Below are 21,290 nucleotides of genomic sequence, written 5' to 3'. Positions count from 1 at the left end.
GATTCGAACCTACGACCGTAGCAGCAGCGCGATTCCGGACTGAAGCGCCTAGAACCGCTCGGCCACAATGGCCGGCTCCCACAAGTACTTGGACAACGCAGCCTAGCCAACTCCATAAGGAAGGCCGCTAGAACACAGATAGAGCATTAAAAATCACTCGAAACTCTACAAAGTTAACAACGGCAAAATTTACATGTAAGATAGTATCCCCTTACCCACTCGCCTCACCGAAGGACCAACGCAATAAACAGCAGGTATATGATTAGATGGAAGTTTTACCATTGGAGGTTGAACCTTCACAAACAAATCAAGTGATATAAATAGGAAGGTGATAATTAGCGGGTATCGTCTTCTCTCAGTGGTCCGCCCAGTTAACGAACATTATCCGTGTTGGCGCACCTTACGAAACACTCGTCTGGTATAACGTGGCGTAATCGCAGTTAGAAAAGCGCTGCTGCACTGCTAAATGTAAGCAACAACTTCAACCTCCTCACCAGGTGCTAGAGGAAAGACGTGAACATGCAGCTTGCGGTCCCGTGTCAGCACTTTGAGTAGAACTCTGGCACAGACAGCGGTTTGCAGCACCAGTCCTTAGGCCGCAGCAGAGAAGGCCCGTGATACCACTATCTACGGCGGAGCGCAGCCCACACGCCCGCCGTCGAAGGCACAGCCAACCACCGCGGACCACCAGGACCCGCTCGCGTCCCATCAGCTTTCCAGCTAACAACCACCTGTCTCCTCGGCTCACTTGTGCGAGACAGCCAGCTTGCTAGAGACCTCTTAAGCCTCCTATACACTGAGGCATCATTTTGCAACATTGTGGCATGCTACAGTGCCGCATGTTGGATGACGCACGTTGTCGCCTGATTCAAGAGGCATAGACAGCACCGTGTGTCATGTCGCAGGCTGCCGTAGCGTGCCGTAACTAGCGTCCGAGCTGGATGGGAGGGTGTACGACATTTTCTGTGCGGCAGCGGCAAATCCGAAAACATGGAAACAACTTGAGGTTCTGAGGAACGTACGTGAAAGTAATTTTAATAATAATGTAATGAACCGAGACGTTATACGGAATCTCATTTCAAAATATGAAATCGATGAGAACGCTTTGAGAAAGAAGACGAAAAATCTGAGAAATGCCTTTCATCATGAACACACGCTGTAACGAATAGAGAAAGCTGCTCAGCGCCTAATACGGAAAGAAAATAGTCCCATTATGAATCATTAAAATTCATTCTATATGTGACGGAACCACGTGCAGGAATGGACAGCTCAGTTGTAAGTATCTTGATTTCAGTAACTTTTCATATTTCTTAACAGAGTACTGTACTATACCACTCCATGGCCAAAAACCATCAATAAGTGTACTTGTAAAATACGAAATTTTATTCCTTTCTTAGAAAAATCCAACTATTTTTAATTCTTCTAATGAATACGCTACATATAGTACCTTCTACAAAATGCATTCGAATAAATATGTAATAGATAGATGTAAATAGTAGTTTCTAAATTCATTTTACTACAGCAGACCACACAACGAGTTTGTAAGAAAAAAGTAACTAAAATGTTTGAGTTCATTTACAGGATGACAATTATTGAACTGTACGAATCAAAATCGTCAAACTTCTGAACAGTTGGCCTTAGGACGTTCAAACTGTACGGTCGACCGCGGGGCATGATGCGTATTAGTGCGTGAAATATGGTTTGGTTCATCGACGAAGCCCACTTTTATTTCGATGGGTTCGTCAATAAACAAAGTTGACATATTTGGGCGACTGAGAATCCGTATTTCGCGATCGAGAAGTCTCTTCGCCCTCAACGGGTGACTGTGTGGTGTGCAATGTCCAGTCGCGGAAGAATCGGTGCTATATTTCTTGATGGCACGGTGACTACCGAACGGTACGTCAAAGTTTCGGAAGATGATTTCACCCCCATTACCCAAAATGACCCTCATTTCGACAAGATGGGGTTCATGTAAGCAAGAGGGTGTTTGATGTCCTGGACGAGCACTTCGGGGACCGCATCCTGCCTCTGGAGGTACACAGAGGCCACTGGCATCGCCATATTCTTCGGATCTGAGCACTTGAGACTCCTTCTTGTGGGGCTATATTAAAGACAAGGTGTACAGCATTAACCACAAAACCACTGCTGAGTCGAAAACAGCCATTCAGGGGATCATCGACCGCATCAACATTCCGACACTTCAGCGGGTCATGCAGAATTTCGCTATTCACCTGCGCCACATCATCGCCACTGATGGCAGGTATATCGAACGTGTCATAACCTAAATTCGAATATCTCTACTGACGTTTACATGTTGAATAAAGTGTGTGCACGCCGTACTTTGTGACTAACTTACGTTTTTTTTCGTATAGTTCAATAATTGTTACCCTGTATATAATTCTATTTATTTACGTAAATGATTACCATCGTGGCACGTACATAATTAAGATACACAGAAGCAGGATGAAACTATTGGTATCTATTCTGCCACTCAACCATTCCATATGGCGTCATAAAATATTGTTCGAATTCCTCTCTTATTGCCTGTGCACCACAGGAAGGTCTTCAGAGCACCTTTGATAAATTCGGTAGACCTGTAGAGCTACGAATATCTTCTCTGCGCTCTCCAAGAATAATTACACCATTATCTACGTCTTCTTTGTCCGAACTACTTGGAGGTGAATAAATAGTTGCCTTAAAAAACTACGGAGATACGTACAAGCTTTTGCAACTTTTTCAGCGTTCACAACTTTAAGTAACATTGGCTTCCCAAGCACTCAAAAACCGAGGACATTTTTTCCGAAAGCATTTAAGAGAGTATGTCGTACTCAAGAAAGTGGGTAATTAAATATACTTTCCTCCGACCCCGGTAATAGCCCAGCATACGGTTTCACTATATTTGTGAGCAATGGAAACGCCTCGCCCGCTACTAAAACATACAGTGTCAAATTTTCTGTTACTGGAAAACATTGTTGGAGAGAAATTTATTTTCTGCTACCGCTTTATAAAACGAAGTGTTTTAAAAAAAGTTTTCGATCTGATATGCTATCCTGACAACCAGCATGTACATACTGAAAACAGTAATTCGCGTTGGAAATCGCCATAAGGACAATGCTACATTGTTTTGGTGTAGGTAATACATTCACTTCCAATATTGACGGGACATATAATTTCCACATATTTGGCATCTATGGTTCCTATACACTGAGGGAAATTCCACTTCACTCCCAAATTTCTGGCAACGTTCTTCCATTCTTGGTTATCTTTCGGAATCTTGAAGGTAAAACATAAACATTACTTTCCCTATTTTTTTCTGAATGACAACGCAGGGGACAAAGAAACAAAAGGTAAATGTGCAAGTCAGCGTTCTGAAGAAAATGTGCCTCGAACACCAACTATATCTCATGAGTAAACACAGCGAAAGAGAATTACTAAACCCAAAAGAAGAACAACTCAGTGAATAGATAGAGGTGAGGAAGCTTACCAGCACTGCATTCATCTCATTGTAGCACAGAGGTCAATGGAGTGTGTGTTGCGAGTTCATCGCCAATGAAATGAAAAAATTTCCCCCGACAACAGAAACATACGTGAAGTACATCTTTATATGTGCGTGTGTGTGTGTGTGTGTGTGTGTGTGTGTGTGTGTGTGTGTGTGTGTGTGAATTCCTAAGGGACCAAACTGCTGAGGTCATCGGTCCCTAGACTTACACATAACTTAAACTAGCTTACTTTAGGAAAACCACACACACCCATGCCCGATAGGAAAAACACACACACCCATGGCCGAGTGAGGACTCGTATCCGTGACAAGGCGCCTCTAAAACCGAGGCCACTCCGCGTGGCAGCATCTTTGCAAATGTGCTGTTCAAAGCAGCGTTGGTGTAGTATGAGAAGCAGACCCGCAGCAAAACATCACTATCGGTTATCGAATAAGAAAACTGTAGAAATAAGGTGTCCTGAAGCTATCTGCGAAATTATGTATGTTGACAACGATACTGGTGAGAGCAAAGAACTCTTTGAAGTAGCAGATACATCAGATGACCTACACCAATTTTTGCGATTTTAAATATAAGTGAAATATCTTGTAGCAATTATATAATTTCGATTAAATCTTACTTAAAAATGAAAATAAAATATTATTTAAATAAAGTCAGTATTGGATGTTGTGTACTGACTTTATGTAATTCTTCAGCGCTGATGAAATAGCTTCACGTACTTCTGGCACTATGAGGGAACTAGCAGAAACTTTGAATAAGTCCATTAGTGACTTATACGAATCCACAGTGGCTAAAAATCGTAACGTGATGGCCATTCGAATTCTTGGTGAAATACTCTCTTGCCAATTGGTATCTTTCTTCAGAATAAGACGTGTACTTAACTGTGCCGCGGGACTAGCCGAGCGGTCTAGGCGCTGCAGTCATGGACTATGCGGCTGGTCGCGGCGGAGGTTGGAGTCCTCCCTCGGGCATGGTTGTGTGTGTTAGTCCTTGGATAATTTAGGTTAAGTAGTGTGTAAGCTTAGGGACTGATGACCTTAGCAGTTAAGTCTCATAAAATTTAACACCCCCCATTTGAACTTAACTGCAGTAAATAATTAAAGTCTTCATTGGACATTGTCGTAAAATTACTAAATAATCCGCCATCATCTGCTGCTAGATCTCCTATCATACTAGTTAGTGGACCCATTTTAAATATTCTTGTCTTCCACCACCGTTTCCTCTTCCGTTTATTTTCTTTTCAATTATTAGTGCATGTGTGAGACCAAGTAAGCAGGCGCCGCAATCACTTTATCACCCGTTCTCCTGCAAGACCGATTCAGTGTGGCACAAACTCTGTTGCTTTGATACAAATTTATCTGCCGCGTGCAACATATGCCTCAAGCTGCTGCCTTTTGTAGCATGCTACAAGACGGCGCACGCAGCATTTCCGTAGCTTGCCACAATGTTACAAGACATTGCCTCAGCAGTTTTTAGAAGCCGTCCGTGGACGCACGCGAGCCGGCCTGGGTGGCCGAGCGGTTCTAGGCGCAACAGTCTGGAACTGCGCGACCGCTACGGTCGCAGGTTCGAATCCTGCCTCGGGCATGGATGTGTGTGATGTCCTTAGGTTAGTTAGGTTTAAGTAGTTCTAAGTCTAGGGGACTGATGACCTCAGAGGTTAAGTCCCATAGTGCTCAGAGCCATTTTGGACGCTCTCGAAAACCTGGCGCAGTAGGCCGATTCTCGACATGGCCCAGGTGGCATTTCTTTTCATAGCAAGACTACTCTGGTTGTCATCCGTGGCACCGTTACAGCAAGGCGATACGTTGTCGATATTGTACTCCCGTTTTGTTGCCCTTCATAGCAAGCCACCTTGGGCCTACAATTCAGCAAGATAGTGCCCGCTGCTTGTCTTATCTTGGCGAGCAAGGTCGCCTGAGCTCTCCCCAATTGAGAACGTTAGGAACTTTATGGGCAGAGTCCTTCAACCAACTAGTTATTTCGAATATCTGATTCGCCAATTGGAAATAATTTGGCACGATATCCCTAAAGAGGACTCCCAACAACTCGGTCAACCAGTGCCAAGCTGAATAACAGCTTGCATAACGGCCAGAGGGGAACCAACGCCTTGACTTGCTCAGTTTGTGAAGCTTTTTCTCTTGAATAAATCGTCCATATTTTCTGAAATTGTAATCATGTGTTTGTCTGTACATGTACGTTACTGCCGCAGATTTCTACCGAATTCGATAATTGCTTCTGGTGTGTGTGTGTGTTTTTTTTCCCTTGAAGTGTATATAAATGTAATATACAAAGAGGAGCATTTTTATCAAAAATCTCGTAACGTTCTTGCCAGATTTGCTTAAAATGTTACGTGATAATCTAAGGCACATTCAGACGGGCATTAGGGTTTATATACTTGTATGTATTGACTAGAGCATAGAAGAGCATTTTTTTTTGTCGTAGACGGTTTTTTTTTAAACAAGAAAGCCTGCCCATTGTTGTTTAAAACAATATGTAGTCTCTGTCGATCTAAATGTATAACAGAGTATCGTTTAAAATTTGAAGTAAGTTGATCAAGAACTATTCGAGATTTTAGCTAATAACATTTAATCATTAGAAGAAAATGCTGTGCTGTGCTTTGTCTTAATAATGTGCGGTTGTGTTTCCTTTTTCGCTGCCAATTTTAACTACGATAGTGGGATATTTAAACCATTGGATAAATTCTTAGAAAAAAGGATACCAAGACGCTTAATTCCTTCTAAAACTTTTTGTTATTCAGGCAGCCACATTTGACGCTTGCTTTAGGAAGAATTACGGCTCATGATGTACTTTCTCTACGAGCTATGGATAAGCTCCCGTCCCGCATCCACATCCAAACGATGGATCTAGAAAAATTAGTTAGAGAAATTATTTCTCCCATAAACATTCTTTCTAATTGTCTATATTTTTAAACATCGAAATGGAAGTGAGCGTTTGGCGTCATTGGCCGGGAGGCCCCTTTACTGGGCAGTCCGGCGCCATGGTGCTGGTCTTATTACATTCGGCGCCACATTGGACGACCGGCGGGCCGGATGGGGATGAAATGATGATGAATACAACACAACACTCAGTCTCTGAGCGGAGAAATCCCCGACCCAGCCGGGAATCGAACCCGGATCCGTAGGACGGCAATCCCTCGCGCTGATCACTCAGCTATCGGGGCGGACTATTTTTAAACATAAATTGTATACACAAAATGTGCTGTTTTGTTTTCCTTCTCGCAGACGGCTTTCACAGAAAACGGTAAAGTTGTGTTTCGAGCTTATCGGCGGAGGCGAAAGAGTGTGATGGGCAGAGAGAGGGGGTAGGAAGAGATGGATATAGAGGTGGTGGGGAAGATGTACAGAGATAGGGGGGAGGAGGGTGAGATGATAAAGAGAGGAAGAGGAGGAGGTGGACAGAGACGGGGAAGGGGGGGGGCAGAAGGAGATTAGGACAACTATCCAGTTCTCATACATATTTCTTTCTTTTTCGTCCAACCACACCGTGTCACAATAATGTGTCGTCGGGTACAGTTAGTGGGTCATAAATCGGTAGAACACATCGTGCATTACTTTGTGCAGAATTCTTCTTCCATACAGTCGTGACGCTGAACGATCAGTTATGTACATACTCTGCCATTCGTTTCATCTCACTAACTGCACTGTTGCAGGTGCGAAGCATCTTCCGCCAGCGATTACGTCGAGTTCTCCAACTTCATGGCACGCGACCGAAAGTACTCGAGATACTGCGGCCAGCTGAAGGAGTTCGACATCGAGTCTGACCGCAAATTCTTCAGGCTGACTTTCCGCTCGAACGACCGGCTTGACGGCACTGGCTTCAACGCGACCTACTACTTCCTGGACGAGGAGGAGAGCTCGCCCGCCAAGCCGAGACCGACCAGCAGCGCCAGAGGTACGTATGTCTGTCTGCAGGTGTGCCGAGTCGCTTCGTAAATAGTGCAACTAGGGCTGCGAGGAGTCTACTGTCAGCGACGTAAACAAACATTCAAGAAGGGGTCGTGTATCGCCGTTAGTTTTGGCACAACGATGTCACTGGCGAATTTTGTTCAACGGGCATTAGGCAGTGATCCAAGCCGTATTTCTCAGCCCGAGGTTTCGGGTTCTAATGCTGGAGACATAGTCAGATGCCATAACGGCTCAGAAAGTAGTTACAACCTCACACAAGCTCAGCAATCCGAGCTGTTCATACGTATGCACGCAACGTTTGGTTCGTGGTGTCATGAGACCGATGGCTAAGTCGCGCAACCTTGTCTGAGATTGCAACTGCATACTGAGTCGTTTTAGCCCCCGATGATTTCTCAAGTATTGGAAGACGACTTATCAGTCACAGAAATATGCCTCGTGTTATGACTTGACGAAATTACAATCGTCCGGTCATAATTGATTGGCCAGGGAGATGGCTTATCGGACTACAACATATGAGACAGCATTTCACTTTATTACAAGGATGATAAAAAGGCGTACTTAACTTTATATAGTCCATTGCTACAGGAGAATGTCGAAAACTTACATCTGTCTTTGACAGTGAAACATCACCTTTTGCACACAATTATACGTACAAGTTCATTTACAAAAGCACAAAAATGGCTCTGAGCACTATGGGACTTAACTTCTGAGGTCATCAGTCCCCTAGAACTTAGAACTACTTAAACCTAACTAACCTAAGGACATCACACACATCCATGCCCGAGGCAGGATTTTAACCTGCGACCGTAGCGATCACACGGCTCCAGACTGTAGCGCTCGGCCACACCGGCCGACATACAAGCACAGATCCATCTGAAACTTGAGTAGCATCGGTATCCTAACTAGATGATACTGACTGCTTCATCAGAGATCACCAGTTGGGTCAGAGTGACTCCGTGCTCGCCTCTGTATAGGACTCTATGTGATGGCGCTGCAGTGCTGAGCTGGCCGGAGTGGCCGAGCGGTTCTAGGCGCTACAGTCTGGAACCGCGTGACCGCTACGGTTGCAGGTTCGAATCCTGCCTCGGGCATGGATGTGTATGATGTCCTTAGGTTAGTTAGGTTTAAGTAGCTCTAAGTTCTAGTGGACTGATGACCACAGCAGTTAAGTCCCATAGTGCTCAGAGCCATTTTTTGCAGTGCTGAGAGAGTGCGTATCTCCAGGAACGCCTCCCATTCGTCGTTGCGGATTGCAGCGAGACATCAATGCGCGTTGCCGACTTTTGTGAGCCAACGTGATCCTCGAATGAAATCACAGCGTAGACCAAAGCTTAATGCCTATAAAACAAAATTCGCCAGAGACTCAAATACCAGTAGTGAAACCCTCAGTTGTTAGATGGACCCCAAGATGTTGATTCAGCAGACTAATCGAAAATGATTTTATTCCCTTTGCACAGAGGTCCATTTTCTCGCACGGTATGAGAGTGCTATCTTCAGGTTATATTTTGACTGTGATGGTTGTTTTTGGTGTCACGATTGTGATCTATAACGTGAGAAAGGAGTCACATGGTCTTCTCCTCTCGAACACCGGCAATGGGGCCGATCCGACGGACGGATACTTCCCGTCAGTGCCACATTTGCTCACTCCATGAGACACTGCAGAGAAGTCTGTAATTCAGTCGACCTCGCTGAAGCGAAGCCTGTTGATCAGGAACTTTACGCTACCATCTCTCCTCTTTTCGATGATCAAATAATAACGTTTTTCTTCTCTGCAAAGCACTATTTACCTGTTACATCACGTTACGCATTTAAGTGAACCCTTGCGTCTGCCCACTATGTCTGAATCTCTAAAATATCACAAGACGTTATAACTTATTTATCGTAATGAAAGAGTTCCATTACAATGCCTTATACGCCAAATGCCCAGTTGTTTTAAATTTAGGTGGTTAGTGAAGAGCTCAACACTGTGGTTTCAAGTGATGGCAGCTTGGAGTGAACTGAAAATGAGACTGATTAGATGAAGAATTGAGTCTGGGACGGATGTGCACGTCCGTATCTAGTCACCTAATTGTTTTGTAAAGTAGTAGAACAACGATCTCATCGAACGGGCAAAACCAGCGTCCATGCGATCTTTATCGAGGCTGGAATTAAGCACTAGGGGATTGAAAAGAATGTTTTCAAGTTGGAGAGCATAGTCTTCACCAAAACTAAAAATGAAGTTTCACAAATTTGGTTATATTTCGATGACCGAGTCTTATAATAGCTGTCCGTCTACTGAGACCGAAGGATGCGTTCCAGCTGATGTTTGCTATCTAATACGTCCTTCGGCGCTCCTTGTCGACGTATCAGAAGCTCAGGTGAATATACCCGACTGGTTGTGGTCACATGAACATTTACATTGGTCACATGTACATTCTATATCCCAACTCTTAAAACTCTCCTTAACCACCAAGGTGAATTCACCATTGAGACAATAATACTGCATCTTCTAGAGCAATACATCGTTCATTAAACATTTCAATTATGTGCCGTCATACAAGGTACAGAAAATGGTATGTTTTCCCATCGTCTATAACGTACATCAAGCTTATTTCTGCAGTGGTGGGGTTAACGAATACTGATATTAATTTCTCGTTCAGAAATTACTGGTGAAGAAAGACCTGTAGGTCATAACCCAAGGTCTTTTTATTTCCGATCATATCCTTATAAAACTTTTTTTTTAGTTTTCACCATTATTATTTCTTGTCAGAAAACGGGACACTTGTAATTAAACATCATTTACATTTTTGCTCCTTGCACACTGGACCCTGCAAAACTCCAAATCGACATAACAATAACCAAAATATGCGTAACAAAAAATGGTTCAAATGGCTCTTAGCACTATTGGGCTTAACATTTTAGGTCATCAGTTCCCTAGACTTAGAACTACTTAAACCTAACTAACGTAAGGACATCACACACATCCAGGCAAGAGGCAGGATTCGAACCTGCGACCGTAGCAGCAGCGCGGTTGCGGACTGAAGCGCCTAAAACTGCTCGGCCACAGCGGCCGGCGTGAGTAATACTAAACTAGGATGGAGGAAAAATTAAATAATAATTTTCAGTCAATAAACTGTTGAACATTAACATCACACTAATACAGGCAATAGGTTATAATTTAACATTAACATAGAGAGAATACTGAAAATAACCTAAATGTATTTGTACTTCAGAGTCAGTCACTTAAAATATTGTAAACTAGCTATAAATTCAAACTTCATGCTGTTGGATCTGGACACCAGATTCAATCAGATTAAATATCTATACCAGGAAAGCAACTTAAACATTTAAAAAATTTCTAAAGTTACATAATTCAAATGACAGAATGATTCCTTTAATGTGGTTGTGACATGTTTAATATCCAATACATGCATGATCCGAATTCCTTTTCCTTTGTTAAAGAACTTCTAATTGACAACACGTTAAACTGTAATGCCACTTTCTTTTCTTTTGCTTCCTTCTAGTTTTTCTTCCGCCACCAAAGGAACAAAACAGTCTTTTTTAAATATGTCTCATAACAATGTCAAACCATCACTCTGCCAGTCAAACTGCTAAGTGCACAACCTTCCCATGGTAGCAGTGAAAGTAGCTTTAAGTATAATGCATGGCAGTATAAAATCTTGTACCAGTCCTGAATGACCATAATTTGTCTATGTTTAAGTGTGTTACATATATGACAAACACCTATTCTATTCACAGGAAATGCAGTCTGCTGGGCCTTGGTAATCCTCAACATCTTCTCCCTGCTGTGCTGATGTCAACTCTTGAAACAACGAGTGCAGATGTAACACAGCGCTTATAACTAAAAAGGTTTATTTACTTTTCTCTCTCTGATGCTCATTTGCGAGCGCATGGACAACCTTTTCGTAAGTGCTGAACAGAAGGACAATCAACAATGCTACAATAGATTATAGCCTCTACTTAGAAAACACTGTACATAAAAGTTATTTGTAACTGTTCTTAATACCGCAGGTACCACATGCGTGGGAACAAAGTAATGTTGAAAATTACTAAAGTTTATTTGTAGACAGACTTCGTTATGTAAATAGTTTAGCACATGTTAAGGCAAAACTCAAAGTAAGAGTAGTTTGTTAAACGTGTGTGCCAATTCAGAAATATATGACCAATATGGAAGTGTTGATTATTTTAATAGAAGCGAAGGTATTGCTAAACGGAACTACATTATTTTAAAAGATACGTCACATGTCATTATTACGAGGTCACTGCCACAGATCGAATATTTTAATCATCCTAACTGCATCCAAAACTCAGACTACATACTTTTAGTATATAAGCTTTCATTATAGTTTCTACGTGTATTAAAAATTTCAGCAATAACATCTGTTCTTCCATTTCCCTGTATTTAAGCTCACCACGAGTTTCTCTCAGACAGGAGAACAGTGGTATTTTTTCAAGCCAAAAATAAATTATTTAGACTTGTTTCTACATGGGTTACATCTAGAAAAACAAACTACAATTGTTAATCCCCTTGAAACACAACACGTTGTCGTTACCTCGCACTATGCACAGTAGCGTCATTAGTATATGCTAATAACTTTATTGTACTTCTGATGATAGCTGCTTGTGGAAACTGTGTTGGACAGTTATGAAGAGGAGCATTTTGTAATTATTCAAAAAGTTGAATTCTGTTGACAGCGTAAAGAAGTTGGCGTTGTACCTTAGCACGAATTCTGCGGTGCCTGTACACGAAAATAGAATATGAATAACATCGGTGTGTTTTGCACCTTAAGTGTGTTCGGTCATATCTATCACTACGCAACACAAGAAGTTAATGTCCTCTCACAGATAGAGCATGTATACTAACGAAAATCTTTCAGCATGAAATTTTGATGGTTCGACAATGAGAGTCCCTGCCACTTACAAAATAAATAATAATATGGCAAAAATTATATTTATAGTGTCTGAAACAAATAACGTAGAAGTGAAACACGAAACAGCACTGAATGCAGCAGTATCTTAATGAATTGAACTTCTGTATATCCTCATAACGTCGCCTTAGGTGTTGATTCAGTGGATCTCTCATCTGATGTTTACAACAGTTTGCGTTCATAACGAAGTATTTTGTTTTATCATCTACAATGTGAACAGGAATTACTGCAGCTCTGCGATGGAACCATCAGACATACATTTCATGCATTTATGAATAGTGAGATTTCAAAATCAGAGTAATCAAATTTTCTGTGTAACATTGCTTCATAATTACGAAACAAAAGAGCATTTTTGAAAGCATAGATACTATGCTATGAGAAGATTTCAGTATTCCAGTCTGTTCTTTGATCATAAACTAATTTACTTACACTTACCACTTAAGTTGCCTATGGCGTCAATTAACACTGTTCCAGTCATGTATTCTTCTTGATCAGTTGAGTAAACATGTTCTGTATGCACTGCATTACTTGCAAATCTTTTGCCAGCACTTCTTATAAAATATATGCAAACTTAGCAGGTTTTAGCATTATTACACGATCATATTTGTGAAAATGTTTTTGCTATTTTTTGTAAAATATTATTTCTTAATATGTGAAATTAAATGATCTGAACACAATAACTCACATTACAAAAAAAGTGACAAACAGTACCATAAATTCCAGACACTTTTTAAAGTGCTTCAAGTAAACAGCACAAGGTCCATACTGATCCACTATTAATGTCTAAGGAAATTATTATTCTTTAACACACTATACGTTATGCTACTGAAGGAACATGTTTCAAGTTGATGTGCAGAACCAAACATTTACCTAAAACTTGAGTAACTTATTGCTTGACTCTGCTGTAATTAGTCACTGAGAATCTCATAAACTGTAATCATTACTGTCATTATTTCTGTAATATATCACAACCAAACCTTTGTGTTATATACAACAAAGTAAATTCATTCCATTTTTTCACAGAATTTCTAACTAATGATGGATAAATTGCTGAAATTTAAATTGTACCAAAAAGTTTGTGTTTGTCCAAATACTGTTCTAGCTCGATAGGTTGCAAAGAGATTGGAAATACACATAAAGATACTCCTTAGTTAGTACTGCTACAGAGTTGTGATGCAGATGCATTAAGTCTACTGTAGCTATTCCTGTAAGTCTGCCTTGTGTAACTGATTAACAATAGTTGCAGCTATGAATATGTATCTATATATTGTATTTCATAATCCTTTATAAGAATTTTCGTTTCATAAACATTAATAATCCTGTACTGTAGTTTCTTTTCCTATGAACATGTTACTTATATTATACACAAATTTGATTCAAACTGACATCGCTTAAATTTGCATAAAGTTTACAAGAATTATGAAATCAGTTCCCTGAAACGAAAACATCTGTTCTATTTTCTAATAACCAAACCTTTGAAGTTTCATATTTCTAAACAGATTTTATACTGTGATCCCTTGACATAAATTCATAATAAATTTTGTTATATCTCATTTTTTAAAATGAATTTTATACTAATACTGGTACTGTCAGCTCACTAATTAGATATTAACCTGCTTGCAGCAGAACATATTAATAAAAGTGTTTCTAATATTTGTGTACTTATTTGTCGAGCGTTTGGGGAATATGATATGAAAGAGGAAGCCATTTATGACAATTTTTGTCGACTAACTACAATTTAATGGTGAGATTCCAGATAAATCTTGTGATTTGATCTATGATTTTTATCTTCATGGTATTCACGAGCTTAATATCTCTCTTAAAATTGTATATACTAACACATTTGCAGTTCTGAAGGTAGGATTTCTTAAAAGTATTTAAGTAAATGACACCTGACAGCTTTAAACAGCACTCACTACGGCAGTGGGCATTACCAACAGCACACAAATATTGTACACTGTGTAAAACATGTGAGTTAGGACCCCAAAAGATATTGAGCGAGGTTAATGCATTGTAAAAATAAATCGAAAAGTATGAGTGCCCAACTCACACTTATATTGTTTATGAGCACTTTTAGTTGTAATGTTGTACAATCTGTAAATCTCATAAAAGAATATTTGTAACCCAGATTACTGAGAAACATATCATAATGTTTAATAACGAAAATAAATGGTTGTTTGATTGGAAATTTTACGTCATGATTGTCAATTTTGTTATTTGGTACATAAGTACTATTGTTAAGCTTAGCTCATTCAGATTGTGGTAGAGTTTCTTTCTAGTTGCTCTGAAACTCTGTTTAAAAATTCTCACACATAGCCTATGTTATGTATCTGCTACTTCCTTGAACTGTACACTGCTTAAACATCCAATGAGATGAGTCCTCTATTATCACAGTTTCCACTATAATTAACCTAGTAATTACAGACACTTTCCAAAAACTACTTTGTAATTAATGGTGTGTCTTTGTAAGAAGCACCTCCCCTACAGTTTTGGCAGACAAGCAACATGAATTTGAGATAAATTTTTCTGTGTGTCATTAGAGATAAACATAGCTTCCACAGTGTTTAAATCCAATTAGACCACAGTACTGTATTTTAAGTCAAAAGAAATTTTATTGTTCCTCTAACAACAGCAATTTAATAAAAAATGTAGAAATGTATGTATATAAGACTAACATCACTGCCATACAGCTTGTTTCCTTTATGCTGTCAAGTTGGATGGAATCACTCGCTTTATATTCAAATGTCACGTTTTTGAAAAAAGGAAGATAGAGGATATGTTACAGAGTTAACCAATATGAAACTTCCTGAGAGATTAAATGTATGTGTGGGATTTTGAGATGTAACCAGTCTGTCACTTCTCTCAGACAATACTCTCAGTGATTAAGCTATTCAGATGAGTCCCACTGCTTGACTTAAACGTTCATCCCACGAGCATCTTCCTTGTACTAACCCCTGCAAGGGAAAGATTTGTGCTTAGACAATACATTCAAGTATCATCGAACGAAGAAACACTTTTATAGGCACACCAACACCAAAATCATCGATCTTCAGGATTACACCGTGAGAAAGAGGAAAAGTGAAATAACTAGATTTCCCATAAGACATTTAACTAACAGATGCTGACAGGAAGGTAAATAAAAAAAAAAAAATCTTTACTTCAGCAGTTCTATCGCACATCTCGAGATTAGTCGGTGGCAAACCTGTGATGCTACTTCAAATTACGACGTATTTTGCGGGAGTTCTAGGCTAGATCAAAGAGTAACTCCTCTCTATTGTTCAAGGTCTCTAATAATTTACCATATGATGATACGTAATTCCTTTAGAAATTACTGCATATAAAGCTACATTAGAGTTGAAAATATTCTTATATTTTCGAAGAGTGAGAATACGATGCAAACAATCTTCTGTCGACACAATAAGGAAAGTGTGTGAACTCCACTGAGCTTCGAACACAATTTTATGCTGGATATTTTGTATCACATTGGTGACACAATCATTTCCAATACCTTAAAAAGATGTTTGCAAATCTACCTATACAAAGAATACTGTACTAGGATCTAGTAATGAATTTTACACAACATAAAGCCATTTCTTCTCTCGATGGACATACAATCGAATTTATAACTGTGTGTCCCGTGCAGCATCACATGCCCTATGTGAAATGTGATGCAGATTCAAACAGTAGTGTCTGTGTGTGTGTGTATGTGTGTGTGTGTGTGTGTGTGTGTCTGTGTGAGTGTGTGTGTGTGTGTGTGCAGGATACTTTTCATCTGTTAATTACAATTTAAGTGATCTAAAAAATTCACAATACACAGCCCTCTCATAGAAATCGACATCTCATATGTCCAGCAAAGAAGGTAAGTACAGAAACATTAAAATTTACGAATAAATAAATATGGGTCAAGACCTAGCCTTATAGGTAATATGTAGATAATCGCAATGGAAACAATATGTAACAGTGTTAGGTCAGCAGTAGGTACATCCACAGGCTCACAAATAAATACTACGGTAGATCCATAATCGCAGCTGATGATGGTCTATATACAAGGCCAAAGTTTACTTACTAAAAAGTCGAGTATCTCAGTACAACAGACAATGATCATAGAAAAACACGCCATGCACAAAGATTTGTAACTAGATTACGTAATAAACTGTAGCTAAAAGAGGTAAACTATGTACAAAGATCAACAAATGGCAACAGACAGGAAACAGCTTAATACATTTAAAAGAGATTAGGAAATTGCATTAAGCTCTGAAGAAGGTGAATAATAAGTATGGTCACGGAAGTGACGAAATATGTAGACAACTGATAAGATGTACATCTAAAGAAATTCCAATAATATTTTTAAACAAAAATAACAGAAAAAACCATAATGCTACAGACATTCCATTGTAGAATTCACTTTTCAGTTGCGAGAACGAGGAACTAAAAATATGTGCATATGTTGCTGACCAACATAATATATAAGTATCTTGCTAAACCAACAAACTGGTTTATATAGAGGATATTCATGCACATGTTACATTTTGAGTGTTATGAACTTGTCAAGAGACACTGAGAATATAAGAAACTAATACGATTTATATGTTAATTAAACCACCAGTCAATGAATTTAGCCAGAAAAAAATGGGTTCTTAGTGGAAGTCAAACAAGTTAGGACTACACTTACCGCTCCTAATAAAAACGAGACACACAGATTCAGAAATAACTTTTGCATAAACAAAGATGTAATGTTCGATTTATTATGGATTTATGTAGGTCGAGGAACTAGTTTAATTTAAATGTCTTTGATAAGCGGGAGCAATTCACTTTAGTGCAGAAAATTACTTTCATTCAAACCAATTACAGTAATGAATTTGAGTGTAACATATGCAGTACACAAAAATACAAGGAACCACCTGTGATAATGAGGCGTTACAATTGGTTCCGAATTTTCCAGACCCATTAAAACTCTGGCAGACTGGGACCCGAACGTGGTCTTAGGTTCGTTTTCCGGCCCAATACACAGTTATAATTTGCTAGGGAGTTTCATATCGGCGCACACTCCACTGAAGAATGAAAATTTATTCTGGAAACAACTGCTCTCTTTTCTATGATATCTATTTTTGGCTGTGATTAATCTGATAGTATTTACACTGTGCAACATTAATACCTTACCTTGATGTAATTAGCACAAAAGGCCTTATGTACTTCTACCATATACCAAGATTTCTGTTAATAATGGCAAAGTCATTTTTCTAGGTATTGGTTATAAATTAAGGCAAATGGCACATTAATAGGAGACTCTGATTAGGACATTATGCTTCTTCATCAAATTTCGATCAATTTGTTATTTCATCAAATGCCATGAGCCTTTAACGCAATGTGTGGAGGAAGGAGACGACTTTTGTTGCTCTCAGTCTATTCTCAATCTGTTCTCTTAATCTAACACAAACGCCTTACGAAGATGTACTCGTGAACTTATGACAGATATACAGCAAATTCGTAGTTCTTCCATTAGAAAGGCTTGCAGGTCACTAAGAAGTGAAACAATAGTTGGAAGTAAACAAATGGAAACTGAGGATAATATATATTTATACAAGTTCCTCGAATAAAACTTTCTGTACTTGTATGTGTACTATAGAGAATGTATTGCGTGCTCGTTTTCCAGCCATCAACGAGCAGGTAGCTTTAGTAGAGCTCCAGATCCACAGTACGCAGAGCAGCACTCAGCACGAAGGTAAGAGCATCCTTAAGAGACTTTCACTCTGTTTATGCACCAGCAAAGTTTGTTGCTGACTCATGTACTCAGCATCTTAACAGGCTTACATTCCAATTCTATGGCACTGCGAAAGATGATGTGCCTGAACTTGTTATGAAAACAGAGGGAAAAAATATATAAAAAAGCAAAGCAAGACAAGACAAAAGCCAGCAGTGTTCAAAAATCGAGGTACATTTCTCACAGAAAAAAGGCAATTTCACAAAATAGGAGCGTTAACATTCCAGCGCTTTTCACACACTACTTCTCGATTGATACGAGAATAATATCTGCAGACATAAAGGATCGCTAAAAATATAACTCTGTTGATTCCAGTGTCTAATTGTGTATTCCTTTGGTTATCACTAATATGATTTTTGGAGATGTTCTAGAGATCTGGATTGTTTTGGTGTGTCATTAAAGAAGCTTTATATACACATCTGTTCGTAAATATTACAGTACAAATTTTGTTTCACATAAGGCACCTTCACAATCAATATAGTTGAACAGAAATTATCTACGTAAGTATTTTAGGAAAATATACTTGCTTGTGAACCTCAATAAATACGATGTTAGCTTGAGAGATGCAGACGTGATACAACCTGGATAAACTACTTTTGTCAATGATATTTGGCGTCGCATGAAACAGTTGATGAGCAAATGAGTGTTAGGCCTTAATCTGTCTACAAATTCCAAAAACTTAATACTGTGAATATCTGCCAGAACACTAGAGAAAACGAGCGTGATGACTCGTAGACCTGAATGCCAGCATAGAAAAGGACAGACAATCTGACATCTCAGCCAGATATTGGTCCTAGAAACACGGAGTTTGGAAGGAACATTTCTTACATAATGCGGACATCCACTAGAACTAAAAAAGTTAGACCCAGATCTTGAAGCAGGCCTTTACAAAGGTTTATTTTTCGAGCGGACGGTGGGAGGGGTGAGGTATATCAGAAAGCTAATTTTAGCTAGTGTGAGTTTTATATTTTAATGTAAATACAGACGAGATTAAACCGTTTAATATACAAGAGAGGCGGACAAGAATATTTGTTTTCAGTTGCCGTAAATGATCCACAAACGTGTTAATAGCTCAAATTTCCGATAACTACTAGATAAATATTTATTTAATGTACAGCTGTGTTACTAAAGCTTCAGTTTCACGTAGCACGCAATAGAAAAGCAAATACCTCGAAAAATCCAAAGAAACTAACAGAAGGTTACAAATTTAAGTCAAAATCATTTGCTATTTTTTCCTACGTGAAAGACATCTATTATTTTACATAAGTTTGCTAATAACTCAAGCATATTCTGTTCTATTGCGAAATGTCCCAGATGCAGCATTGTTGCACCTAAATGTTTCCTTATGTGGCTAATTATAGCAATGGGCCTGGAAACAAATGAAGGTAATTGCCTCAGAACTGTCCTTTAGTGACCTGTTTTCAGCTACATGGAAACCTTTCCGCAAATACACAGTTAGCAACATTATGAAACTGTTCACCATCTACTCTGCTTTACAAGAACTGAAGTCTCTTATAGTTTCGTGAATCTTCCTCTGTTTTCATCAACTTCTTTACGGCTGAAACTCCTTTAAGGACCTGCAGTCATAATCAAGAATGAACAACATTAAGAAAACATTTTGATACTAGAAAATTTCCATTGTATCTACTATAAGGCCGAACATTCGGGGGCACGGAGTCAAGGCCCCCTGCCCCTCCCACTCTGCGTGCGGATCTGTCCGAAAGGTCATTCAAAGTCGCCCAGCCGCCTTGTCACTCTCTGTCACGCGACGCCAAGCCGATGCTGTGTGGAGAGTCATGGGGTCAGCACACCACTCTCCAGACCGTTTTAGACTTTCCAGACGTTAGGGCCACTAAATCTCATTCAAATAGCTCCTTAACTGACATCACGAGGCTGAATGCACTCTCTTCCAGTCCTCCATCAAAGTAAAAATCCCTGTCGTTACCGGTTATTGAACTCGGGTCCTGTGCATGAGAGTCAGATGCGCTGACCCCTTTTCTTTTCTCTCCTACTTCTTGACCACCTGTTTTCTCAGTAGTTTTTGGGATCCCACATCTCAGTCGGCAAAAGCGCAACGTCTGTATGATCACTTGTTTGTTAGTCTGTGTGTCTGTCTCACAGTTAAGTCCTCTATTTCCCTAGGACTGGCAGAGGTATTGTTGAAATTTATGCCAAGTATTGGGTGCCCAAAAACGATGTTTTCTGAAACCATGCTGATTACGTATCAATAGATCGTTCCCTTCGAGGTGATTCATAATTTTTGAATACAGTATATGCTCCAAAACCCTACTGCAAACCGACGTCAATGACATAGGTCTGTAGTTCAATGGATTACTCCTACTACCCTTCTGAAACACTGGTGCGACCTGCGCAATTTTCCAATCTGTAGGTACAGATCTATCGGTGAGTGAGCGGTTGTATATGATTGCTAAGTAGGGAGCTATTGTATTAGCGTAATCTGAAAGGAACCTAATCGGTATGCAATCTGGACCTGATGACTTGCCCGTATCAAGCGATTTGAGTTGCTTCGCAACCCCTAAGGTATCTACTTCTAAGAAACTCATGCTAGCAGCTGTTCGAGTTTCAAATTCTGGAATATTCCGTTCTTCTTCCCTGGTGAAGGAATTTCGGAAAACTGCGTTCAATAACTCCGCTTTAGTGGCACAATCGTCGGTGACAGTACCATCGGCACTGCGCAGCGAAGGTATTGACTGCGTCTTGCCGATTGTGTACTTTACATACGACCAGAATTTCTTCGGACTTTCTACCAAATTAGGAGACAATGTTTCGTTGTGGAACCTATTAAAGGCATCTCGCATTGAAGTCCGTGCCAAATTTCGCGCGTCTGTAAATTTTAGCCAATCTTCGGGATTTCGCTTTCTTCTGAACTTCGCATGCTTTTTCCGTTGCCTCTGCAACAGCGTTCGGACCTGTTTTGTGTACCATGGGGGATCAGTTCCACCTCTTACCAATTTATGAGGTATGAATCTCTCAATTGCTGTTGCTACTATATCTTTGAATTTGAGTCACAGCTCGTCTACATTTGCATAGTCAGTTCGGAAGGAATGAAGATTCTCTCTTAGGAAAGCTTCTAGTGATACTTTATCCGCTTTTTTAAATAAAATTATTTTGCGTTTGTTTCTGGTGGATTTGGAAGAAACGGTATTGAGCCTAA

General features: G+C 39.7%; 1 protein-coding gene across 1 annotated transcript in view; it reads left to right on the top strand.

Moving 5' to 3' along the window:
- The window catches only part of LOC126153199 (suppressor of lurcher protein 1-like), a 200,674-nt gene extending 185,819 nt beyond the window's left edge, over positions 1-14,855 (top strand). The window contains exons 5-6 of the mRNA XM_049916053.1: positions 7,171-7,412; positions 11,165-14,855. Of these exons, the coding sequence (XP_049772010.1) occupies positions 7,171-7,412; positions 11,165-11,220 (298 nt within the window). The 3' untranslated portion in view covers positions 11,221-14,855. The remainder of the gene's footprint in view (positions 1-7,170; positions 7,413-11,164) is intronic.
- The last annotated feature ends 6,435 nt before the right edge of the window (positions 14,856-21,290 follow it).

The sequence above is a fragment of the Schistocerca cancellata genome, chromosome 2 (assembly GCF_023864275.1).
Source record: "Schistocerca cancellata isolate TAMUIC-IGC-003103 chromosome 2, iqSchCanc2.1, whole genome shotgun sequence".
NCBI lineage: Eukaryota > Metazoa > Arthropoda > Insecta > Orthoptera > Acrididae > Schistocerca > Schistocerca cancellata.
This window is presented reverse-complemented; position numbering and strand designations above follow the sequence as displayed.